This window comes from Schistocerca cancellata, chromosome 2 (assembly GCF_023864275.1).
Source record: "Schistocerca cancellata isolate TAMUIC-IGC-003103 chromosome 2, iqSchCanc2.1, whole genome shotgun sequence".
Taxonomy (NCBI): domain Eukaryota; kingdom Metazoa; phylum Arthropoda; class Insecta; order Orthoptera; family Acrididae; genus Schistocerca; species Schistocerca cancellata.
Genome location: NC_064627.1, coordinates 276,343,326 through 276,355,799, shown reverse-complemented (window position 1 = coordinate 276,355,799; position 12,474 = coordinate 276,343,326). Strand labels below are relative to the sequence as shown.

At 38.3% G+C, this 12,474-nt stretch overlaps 1 protein-coding gene across 1 annotated transcript in view; it reads right to left on the bottom strand.

Annotated features, from left to right (window-relative positions):
- LOC126153247 (NFX1-type zinc finger-containing protein 1-like) overlaps positions 1 to 12,474 on the bottom strand; it is a 453,816-nt gene that overhangs the window by 357,483 nt on the left and 83,859 nt on the right. The window contains exons 2-4 of the mRNA XM_049916059.1: positions 8,782 to 11,230; positions 8,505 to 8,730; positions 1,868 to 2,187 (exon numbers count right to left, since the gene is read on the bottom strand). Of these exons, the coding sequence (XP_049772016.1) occupies positions 1,868 to 2,187; positions 8,505 to 8,730; positions 8,782 to 11,230 (2,995 nt within the window). The remainder of the gene's footprint in view (positions 1 to 1,867; positions 2,188 to 8,504; positions 8,731 to 8,781; positions 11,231 to 12,474) is intronic.

Below are 12,474 nucleotides of genomic sequence, written 5' to 3'. Positions count from 1 at the left end.
ACGTTGAATGATCATTTTCGAGATCGAAAATGTTATTATCTGACCACAGGAATAATTTTCATGTAGACAATATGGAAATAATGTTGGTAGTTCAAACAAACTCTAATTTTTAGAATTTACCAAACTTATCGTGTAAGTACCAATGTTATACTTCATTTTATTCATTGCATTGTAGCCATTATTGAAAATATTTTATTGTCATTCATTAATTTTCCCAAGTAAGACGCATATTTTAAAGAATTTAAGAGAAATACATAATTACAGAATTTAAGCTGCATATTTAAAGGCATATACTTGCAGTAAGAGCATATTTTAACTGCATATTTCGAGGAGTTTTGGCACATATTTCGTGAGTTTTAAGTGCATATCTATCCGAAACACTAGCTATTAGAATATGGAGTATAAAATTTGTTTGATTACGTCAATATTTTGACTCTCCAGAATGTGACAAATGTCATAAGTAGAAAGTGAATGAAAAACAGCAAGAGGAAAAATGGGCAACTATATCATGAAAGTGAACTGAAAGCAAGTGATACAAGATAAAGAGTAATTTTGAAAGAAAAGGAGGAGGAATAGGAGGAGAAGGAGGAAGAGGGGAGGAAAAAATAACACAGAAACACCTAATCAAGCATAAAATACAACATTTTCCCTATCCCTACTTATTAGCAAATCTTACAAAATAATTAAATGATGATGAATGGTAAATTCACTTGAGAAAACTATAAAATTGTGTGACAGATTTGCTAGCCAGTACTTATTCCCAGGAGGTGAAAGTTTGGCTTTACTCACATATAACAGTACATGGAATTACCCTAGCTCTTGCAACTATTAGTTCCTTCCTGGTGAGGAAAAAGGGGTGGGTTGGGAAAGTTTAGAAAGGAAGTGCATGTCACTCAGACCCAAGGATGAGACGGAGCACACCTGTTGTGAATATGCAAGGAGAGGAAGATGAAAATGGAGGAGGGAGCAGTTCTTATAATTTCAAATTACTTAGAACCAGAGATTGAAATTTACTTTTTGCTACACATCAAATAACAGTTTTCTTGTTAGTTTCACTATGTTAAACATATCATGCTGAAAAACAAGTGGTCTATGGAAATGTAAGTATAATTATCAATGGAGTCTGTAAAATCTGTTTCACTTCGTTGCTCTATTATTTAACTCATCTCATATCTCTGAATGTATATTTCATGATGGAATCCTAGTAACATAATGAATGAAAGAATGAATGAATGACTGAACAATTGTACATGCTCCCAAAACAGTTAACTACCACTCCAGGATGGTATTTGCGCGCAAGTGCCAGAAATTAGGACATAATTCAACAAGTGAGAGTGTAGCCTCAGATCTCTGACTTCTAAACTGAATGCTTACTACTTTAACATTTATCAAATTCCAAATGGTTTTCCTGTAGCTTTATTTACTGTGTAAAACCCAGTACTTGTCAACACATTCATCTGCTTTCTGTGCCTCCCTATTGCATTCCATTCACTTGCTAATATTAAACTGCCTTCTCCTTTCTCAAACCTTATTAACTTATGGATTTCCACCTGCTTTTCCCCCCACTTTGTTCATAAAATTCTACCTATAAAGTGGCCACTTTTGTAATGGTTACTGGTCCTCTTCAAATTTTCGTTTTGCAAAAAATAATCACATCTCTCCTGTTTGGTACTGTTATATTCATAATGCCATCAGTTCAATGTCTGATCTCTTGAGAAAAAATGAGTGATTCTGAAAGCTAGAGACAGCCAATTTTTCTTAACTTATTCTCTCGACTACAAGCAACTAATGATGAATAAAGATAAATCCAGGAAACAGCTACAAAACTATTACACTGAAGAGGGATTAAATCTGAGTTTTTACTTACCTATTCGTGGTTTCAGTTCCTGCAACAAAGACTGCTTCCTTGCAGCACCAGATGTTGTCAGGCCAACAACAAGTGCATGTTTCATTATACAGAGATTCTCAATATCACGTATTTCATCATATTGCATACACAACTGTTTGTATTGTGCTTGTAACTGCCACACCCTCTTCATGAGAGTTGAGTGTAAACAGTGACACCAATATTTGTACAGATACCAACGTTCTTCTATGTTAAGGTCCCAGAGGTTGTGAACACGTGTCAATCTCTCAGTAAGATGTCCATCCATACTAACATCCTGTGTAAGGCGGTTCTTGAAGAACCTATAAAAGATAATGTGATTTGAATCATGCCTAGTGCAAATTCAATGCATTGCTAGTTAACAGTTACATAATTCAAGAAACTGAGATACACATTCAACTACCTGTCAAAATCTTATGCAGACTCAGGTGTGTGATGACAGAATGCATAATGGTCCTAAGATTTTTCATTTATATTAAAGACTGTCATTTTTTCTCTTACTGGAGGGCGGAAACTTTTGTGTCTGAGGTACCAATGAACAAAAATAAATAAACAAGTTAAAAATGAATGAATAGTACATTTCAAGTAGTTGAATTTCAGAATCAGAAGGAGACTATCTGAGAAAGAATGTGGGAAATGCTGCAAGGAAGAAAACTTCTTCAACACTGACACATTCTCATGTGTCTCCCAGTAACATATGTCCTCTGTAACATTTAGTGATAGTTCAGCATGAATATCATATGAAAGAATAATTCTTTTCTTCTGTCATTTCAACTCAATATGCAAAGTGATTCAAGATGACCTGTATATTCACCGAAGGTGTTTCGCTTGTTTCTTGTATCTGCATGTGTTATTGTTTCTTGTATCTGAATGTGTTACTCATAGAGTGGAGGAGAAATGTGTCACTTCAGGGGACAGTCACATTCATCACAGTGCATGAACACAATACGATGTTACTGACAGACAGGCAATTGGCTGAGTGTGTAGCCCTGACCTGAACTCAAAAGGGTGTTCATACAAACATCTGGACCCAACCATTTGGCTCTCTCTTCCTCTGTTCACATTATTTGCAAAACTTAGTTGATTTTACACATTCCAAAGTTACTGGGATGAACATTTATGACCACAGTTACAAACTCTGAAATTTTCGATGCTTGAACTTAGTATATGCACACTGGTGGCTCCTACATACAACTTAAAATTTTGTTTACAGTACTGCCTCTTTAGGCTTTAAAACTGTTTAGTTTAATGAGCAATGTCATCATTGTTTAGTTTAATGAGCAATGTCATCATTGGTTTTTATGGATATTTATGGTTGCATGTTCACTCTTTAATATTTGCAAATCTGACAGGAAAAATGAATTTATTTTCATTTTGTGTGAAGTTGTTAGTGTGAAGTTAAATGAACATTAAGTAAGTCCATTACAAATGTTTTGATACACATAATTCATCAGAAGGGTGGCGTTTGGTTGATAATATCAATTTTACTAGTTTTGGCTAGCTCACAGTGAACTATGTTTCATCATGAACAACCTTTGCTTTCCAAATTTTCTGCACACATGTAGCATAGTATAAGGCATGATAAGTGTAGAATGACTGTGACTACTGAAATCTTACTTTCCATACAGTAATTATAATCACTATCCATGGAGTTAAGCACAAGAAGTACTGGAAAAATCAGAAAGCAGGGGAATAAGTTTCAGCAAACATTAATTTTTCAGTTTTTCTATCTATAACACAAGATATATATCATATCAGGCTTCCTAGAGCTATAAACTTCAGACAACAAACCCCTTCATGATTAAAAGTTTTACAGATACAGATGCGTGAACAATAACAACAGTTGTTATTGTTGTTGTGGTCTTCAGTCCAAAGACAAGTTTGATGCAGCTTTCCATGCTACTCTATCCTGTGCATGTCTCTTCATCTTCGAGCCTACATCTGCAACCTACATACCACTGAATCTGCTTACTGTATTCATCCCTTGGTCTCTCTCTCTCTATGATTTTTACCCCCACCACCATGCTTCCCTCCAGTATTGAATTGGTGATCCCTTGATGCCTCATAATGTGCTCTACCAACCGAGCCCGTCTTTTAGTCAGGTTGTACCACAAATTTATCTTCTTCCCAATTCTATTCAGTACCTCCTCATTAGTTACACGATTGACCCATTTCATCTTCAGCATTTTTCTGTAGCACCACATTTGAAACGCTTCTATTATCTTCTTGTCTAAACTGTTTATCGCCCATGTTTCACTTCCATACATGGCTACACTCCATTCAATTACTTTTCTGGAAGGACTTCCGGACACTTAAATCTATATTTGATGTTAACAAATTTCTCTTCTTCAGAAACACATTTCTTGCCATTACCAGTCTACGCTTTACATCCTCCGTACTTCGACCATCATCTGTTGTTTTGCTTCCCAAATAGCAAAACTCATTTATTGCTTTAAGTGTCACATTTCCTAATCTAATTCCCTCAGCAACACTTGATTTAGTTCGACTACATTCTGTTATCACCGTTTTGCTTTTGTAGATGTTCATTTTGTCCTCCTTTCAAGACACTGTCCATTCTGTCCAACTGCTCTTCCAAGTCCTTTGCTGTCTCTGACAGAATTACAAAGTCACTGGCAAATCTCGCTGTTTTTATTTCTTCTCCTCAGATCTTAATTCCCACTTTAAATTTTTCTTTTGTTTCCTTTACTGCTTTAATAGTATAAAACAGAAAATTTATTCCTGGTTCAATGATGTAAACATAAACATGCACTGGTTTTGTGTCCCTCACTTATGTTAGTATAAGCAACATTGCACAATTTTTTTGACCTGGTGTTTTCAGTCCCTAAATGAGGACAAATAGTATAAGTAATTTGACAAAAATGTCCTCCACCAACACCCTCTCTTAATCCTCAAGTGTTATAAATACGGACAAAGAGAGAAAAAAGGCAAACACATGATGCTGTTATGTGCGTGTCCTCTAAGGAAGTGTTTCTGTTATCCATGCCATATGTATAAACTTAACGTTTTGAGTACAATATTTAACTTGTCACACCCACCAACAGTTTTAGCCCATAATTACAGTATATTAAAAGTATACATGATCTGCTATAGCACTACAAATCCTCAATTTAAAACTTTTCTTACAAAATGTTCACCATTACAATATACTGACAATATGTAGGTTGATATTAATAGTATTTCATTTCTCAGCTTCAGAATGTCAGAATATGACCATATGATCACAATGTAAGTAAATAATACACTCCAGTTTTCAAGTAATTACAATATTCGATCTGACAAACAGGCAGGCAATGAAAGAGACAGCAGTGAGTCATCTGGAGAGAGAAGAAAAAAAAAAGGACTGTTTCTCACCTACTCTCACTGTATGTGGGATACAACATGAGACTTACAACAGGGCTCATAATAATTAAAGTGTCTAGGTTACTGCGCAATACAGAAGTGCCATATGGCGTGATTGATCAATGGGCAAGAGCCAGAAAATACATCTGACAATTCAAAATTAAAACTGTTTTAATTTGCCAGGAAGTTTTATCTCAGAGCACACTCTGCTGCAGAGTGATAATCTCATCCTGGAATTCAAAATTAAATTAATAATTTGTCTGAGGATTATTTCTGGCACCTTTTGAGTTTCACTCTGGGAGTACTTTGTGTGTGTGAAGCATGCAAATCTGCACCATAGTTAACACTCAACGCTAGGTGTAAAATTGTTCATAACTGCCTCCCAGAGTCTTTTCGTATAGTGGAGGAAGTTGATGCCATACCAAACACAGTGAAACCACACTGAACACAGCACTGATGTTCACATCAACCTTCAGGCTGACTGCCTTACTCTCTAAAACTGCCCACCCTTGCCAATTTTTGCTCTTTTTCTGTTTCAGGTAGCCCTGCCTTTGATGGGATACGTAATGTTTGTGACCAGACTGGAGTACATTGTGGTGGAAGGATGTACGGAACAGATCTAGAATCTCAGTCTATTACATGTATATGGCCCATGTGGTAAGGGGTTGGGAGCAGGGGTTATGTAGGGATGGATGAGTATATAGTGTAGGTTCAGTGGACAGTAGAATGCACATTGGGAGGGGTGGGAAGGTTAGTGGGCAGGACATCTCATTTCAGGGCATGATGAGAGGTTGTCAAAACCCTGGCAGAGAATGTAATTCAGTTGCTCCAGTCCCAGGAGGTACTGAGTTACGATGCAAATGCTCCTCTGTGGCTGGGGGAGACTTCATAGGATGGTGCCATGCAGGTGCCTATAGCTGCACTCCGGATTTGTTTGTAGGTAATGCATTCAAAGGAGAATTAATTGTGGGTGAGGATATAGTTGGTCATGGCAACTAGGACGGAAGTTGTTGGATGTTAGTGTAAAGGGAGGTGGCATCAATAGTGATGAACAGGGCACCATGTGGTAAAGGAACAGGAACTGTGGAGAGTTGTTGGAGGAAATGGTTGGTATCTTTTATGTAGGAGGGTAGGTTCCTGATAGCAGGCTGAAGTAGTTGGTCTATGGGAAGAGAGATCCTCTCAGTGATGGCACAGTAACCAGCCACAATGGAGCATCCTGCGTGATTGGGTTTTTGGACTTTAGGAAACATGTAGAAGGTAGGAGTGTGGAAAGTGATAGGGGTGAGGAGAGAGATGGACTCTGGTGAGTGTTTCTGGGATGGGCCTAAGGATTTGAGGAGAGACTGGAGATCCTGCTGGATTGCTGGAATGAGGTTACTGTGGCAAGGTTTGTAGGTGGATGGAGTCCTTCTGCCAGGTAATCCTTGCATTTCAAAATAACAATGGTTGAACTATGTCCACAGAGGGATTTGGGCAATGATGGTGAGGCAAGGTTTGAATTTAACAGATTCTGGAAAGTTAACAGGGGATGATTTGTGGGCAGTGGGGGTGGATCACGGTTTGATGCAGGGCACCCACATGACACCATCCTACGCCAACCTATTCATGGGCCATCAAGAGGGAATCCTTTCTACACAACCAGAATCCTAAACCCCACACCTGCAACAGATTCACTGATTATATCTTTGCAATCTAGATGAAGGGTGAGGACACTCAATCCACATTCTTCCAGATTCTCAACACCTTCTTCGTTTGCTTCACCTGGTCCTACTTCACCCAACAAGCCACCTTCCTGGATGTTGACCTTCACCTCAAAGATGGCTACAGCAGTACCTCTGTCCATATCAAACCTACTAACCAACAGAAATACCTCCACTTAGGCGGCTGCCACCCATTTCATACCAAGAAGCCCCTTTCATACAGTCTAGCCACATGTGGCCATTGCATCTGCAGTCACGAGCGGTCCCTCTTGAAATATACTGAGGGTCTCACTGGGGCCTTTACAGACCATAATTATCTTCTCAACCTTGTACAAAAACAAATCCCTTATGCCTTATCTTTCCAGTCACCCACCACTTCCCAAAGTCTCACTGTCCAGCCACGGAGGAGCATTCCCCTTGTAACTCAGTACCAATCTGGGACTGGAGCAACTGAATTACATTCTACGCAATATACTCGTCCATTCCTACACAACCCCTGCTCCCAACCCCTTATCTCATGGCTCATATCCCTTTAATATACAGAGATGCAAGACCTGTCCCGCACATCCTCCCATCACCACGTACTCCAGTCCAGTCACAAACATCACCTATCCCAACAAAGGCAGGGCTACCCTTGAAACCAGTCATGTGATCTACAAGCTAAGTTGCAACCACTGTGCCGAATTCCATGAGGACATGACAACCAACAAGCTGTGTTTCTGCATGAATGGCCACTGACAAACTGCGATCAACAAACAAGTGGTCTACCCTGTTGCTGAGCAAGCTGCCCAACATAACATTCTTCATTTCAATGAGTGCTTCACAGTCTGTGCCATATAGATCCTTCCCACCAACACCATCTTTTCTGAATTGTGCAGATAGGAACTCTCTCTGCCATATATGCTACGTTCCCATAACCCTCATGGCCTTAACCTTTATTAGTCATGGTTCTCACCCATCTAGCTCCCTACCCTACCCTCTCCCCATCTCGTCTCTGCACACTCCCCAGTAGCACTTCACCGTCCCCCACCCCTAGCCTACTATCCCTCTCCTCCCTGCCCCAGCCTCCTCCTTACCCTTACCCAGTTGCCTCTCTCCCACCACACACAGCTGCTACTGATCGTGGCTTCAGCTGCCAGAGACTGGTCAGGGATGTGTGAGTTGCGTTTGCGTGGTTGTCTTTTGTGTGTGTGTGTGTGTGTGACAATCTTTTTGTTGTGCCTGTCTGCGACTCAACATCTCCGCTATATGGTGAGTAGCAACTATCCTTTTCATATAATTGTAAGCAAATATTTGCAGTGAGGATGACTGGCTGACATTAGTTTACAAATTCACTTATAACATTTGATTATTGGTTTTATAATAGTGTGTATGATAGCAGTTTTACATGCAGGATATTATTTTTGAAGAAGTTTGTGAAGTTTGTAGTACAGTGCAGTGAAACAACTAGCCAAATACAAAATTATCTTTTGACAAATATATGTGGGGACAAAAAAATACTTAGTAGTAGCATATTTTGTTGAAAAATAGGGCATACATGAACTTTAAGATGTTACCTGTAGAGGCCTGTGTTATACAGCCACAGCTGCTGATACTTTAGGAAATCCTCCTGGTTATCTCGAGAACGCTCCATCTGCTCTTGACAATATTGACTGTGTGCATGAAGATGTGATAGCTCAAGAGCATATTTTAATTGTATTGTGCTTAAAGTTTGTATAACCAGATCGTATTCATCATGGAATACATTAATGTTGTTGTCATCATCATCATCATCATCATCCTCTTCAGCACCCATGTTATCACCAGCTTCACTACATAAATCATCAGCCTGACCCTGCTGAAATTCATTATCTGGATTGTCATTTCCATCTCCCTTCAACCATTCTATGAAAAGTTCATCACTGACTGACTTTTTATCTATAAATGATACAAGTTGTTTATCAGTAAGTCCCATTTCCTTCAATGAAGAAACACTGATTACCCCCCAGTTGTTAGCCATTTTCTCTATATCTTGTTGCAGAGAATGAATGTGATTGATGACATCTTGCATTTGTCTGAATATCTTCCTGGTATGTGATGTAGATAATCTCGGTGCACGAGTTCGTCTAATTTCTTTCAGATTATAGGGCTCTAGAGCTTTCGACTGTGATTGACCACCAATTCGAACTATTCTTGTTGTATGTTGTAAAGTGCCTTCCAGGACTTGATCCAGGGCATGGTTAGTGTAGCAAACTACAAGAATAGGTCTATGGTTAATGTTCCATATGTTTTGGTTGTTGAGAAAAGTATGCATTATCTTCAATCCCAGGAAAGTTTTGCCTGTTCCTGGTGGTCCCTGTATTATAACAAACTCCTTTGTCAAAGCAGATTTGAATGACTTATACTGTGAAACATCCAAATTCAGCTCATCTACTGTAGGCCAAGCATCCATTTTAGTAACAGGCACTCTGAAGTCATCAATGTTGTACACTGCTGAATCTGGATTTGGATATATATACTGGGGTAGACTCACTTCCGTAATCCCATCAACAATATAAGGCTTCATTGGAAATTCTGTAAGTGGCATAGTCTGCAATGCATTTAATACCTGCCTGTATGGTTCAAAGTAAACTTCACTTTCTGCTACTGTAAAAAATTGATAGAACATGTCTGAGTCTACTTCATCACAAAGTTCAACCACAACGCAACCCTTCTCTAGCTGTTTCTTATCCCTGTCCAGTACTGTACCAAAAAAGAAGGTACCAAAATTATCTCGTGTAAAACACAACAAAGAACCAAACATAAAACGTTTGGAATGTTCCCAATGAATATTTTTCAGCTTCCTTTTGGTATCAAAATTTAATAACACACCTACTTTTTCTTTAACAGTTACAGTGTTCACAAATTGAGCATCACGATATATTCGCACATTGTCAATCTTCTTAAATCTTTTCTGGCCCTGAAGACAATGTTCCATATATTGTGTTATACCCTCACGTAAAGGACCCACAAAGTCTTCCCGCAACAAGCGGAACTGAACATCTAGGTAATGTTCAACATCAATATATGCCCCTTTGACGATGCTAGGTCGCAAAAACGGTTTGTTGGCAAAATCTTCAACAGTTGGGAATATACTATAGTGTCTAAAATTATCAGGGGGCTGCAAATATTGGAGCTGCTCCATTTTGCTACTTGCTTTTATTGTACTATGTTCATATTCTTCTCTCTTGCTTTTTAGCTGGGCAATAACATCTTCAAGCTTCTTCTTAATGTCATCACAGTTTATGTTTTGGTATCTCTTAGCTCCTTCTATGGACAGTTCTGTCATAATAAACAGATTATTAAATTTTTCACATGCAGTTTGTGGGAGTACATTAAGAACTGTTTCATAAAATATTAGAAGATTTTCTAAGAATGGCAATATTTTCGATTTCCTTGACTGCTGTTCGGTTGGAATTTTATTGATTTGTCCTTCAAGCTGGTTTAAAAAATATGGCTGGCACGTTATAATCAAAACAGTTGTTTTGTTGTGTTGAAACCCAGCTGCACAGACTTTTTCTGCGAGGATTCTTAACGTAAGGTGTATTAAATCAGGGCTCATTTTCTTTTTTAACATTTCATCAAACCCAGTTTTAGAGCTTGCTAATTTTACAACAACATCTATTGGATCTTTATCAATAAGATTTTCCAGAAACTTATATCCAGTCCCTTTAATTGAGGTAAAAGACTTCTGCTTGTCTTCAAACCATGATCTGTTCCTAACAAATCTAGAACTAGTTTCATCAATACAATGTCTGTGAATGCCCGTTTTGTATACACCTCCTGCAGTGACAGATTTCTCATCGAAATGTTGTGCATCGGTTTCAAAACTAGCTTTTGTTGAATTATTGAGCCGATCACGGGAACTCCACTGAACAGTATTTTCCTTTTGTTTGCTGTCATCTGATAATAAATGACAATTACTTCCCGAGTGTTTTACATTGGTACCAAAACACTGAGTAGCACCTAAGTTCTTATATTTTGAAGGCAACCTGCCACGACCACTTTTGTCAACATTACTGCATGTTTTCTTATTATTTTCTCGCTTTTCAGTTGCAGCAGTAGAAGAAAGACTGCCCCAAAAAAAACTGTGTGTATCTTCTTCTTCTTGCCTCCTGTCTTTGGGTTCGAATATCTTTCGTGGGGCAGAGTGAGGACATTTGCGATCTCTTCTTTTTCTTCTGATTTCTTTACTGGCAGTATCACACACAGAAAACAGTTTGTCTGAGAAACCTTCTGCCATATCTGCGCCAATGAAACTGTCCTAGAATAAATAAAATAAAATATAATTAAAATAATCTATTCTCAAAACACATTTTTACATACTACGTTCCAGTAGAAATTTAGATGAATAATGTTTCTATTAAATTTCTCAAGCCTGATTTCCCTCAATGTTAGAAACAGTACACAATGACCACTCAATTTGCTGAGAATATATGTCATATTTTCATATAGTATTGAAGCTTATAACGTTTTGACACTTGTATTATTATTTGTGTGTGTGGTTTGCTGTTACATTCATGTTTAATCAAAATCTCTCAGTGCAGTATGTGACACAATTATCTTATGTACTGTTATTTTTAGCAAACAAGAGGAACACTTATTTGGCCAGAATGATGATGATGATGATGATTTGTGGGCACTCAACTGCGTGGTCATCAGCACCTGTACGAAGTCCCAATTTTTTTGTACACAGTCCAATCTAGCCACTGTCACGAATGATGATGATGATGATTATGATGATGACAAAATGATGAGGACAACAGAAGCAGCCAGTCCTTGGGCAGAGGAAATCACCAACTCAGCCAGGAATCGAAACCAGGACCCCGTGATCTAGAGGCAGCAACGCTAGTCTCTAGACCATGAGCTGAGGACATTCTGCCAGGAAGTTGTCTTACTTGATTTTCTTCTAATTTTTTTCTTGTATCTTCAGTAAATAAATTTTGTCAGAATTTGAACTACAGAGAACCAATAATCACAGCAGTCAAGATTTGCTGACTGCATACCTTCAGAAGGTGTATGCTCCTAACCAACTATCACAGCAGATTTCAGCTTTTTCGGACTTGTGTACAGTGACTATGAAGATTAAACTAGCTAAGACATTGGTGACGATCAACTTGTTCTCATTTTTGTGTTTAAGAGAGTTCACCGAACTATGACTTCGAAAGTCAGTACATCAAATCCAGAATGAATGTGTGTTTATATGGTCTTAAGGAAAGTTTATTCAGAAGAAATGTGAGTTTACCAGTACAGTACAGAATGAGGAAATTTCCTTTCCACAAAAGGTCATACAAACAGCAATGATGGGCTTCATTATGAAAACAGCCCATATTCTCGATGACGATGCTAGAATTGTTTTGGAGTGTAACATATAGGAATTTAGCACCCATACTGAAGTTTGGAAAGAGAAGTGTAGTTAAAATGTGTCAAGCGTCAATTCTTTAAAAAATGGCTTGAAAATAAAGACAGACCACAAGAAGAAGATATTAAAAATACTACTGTGGATAC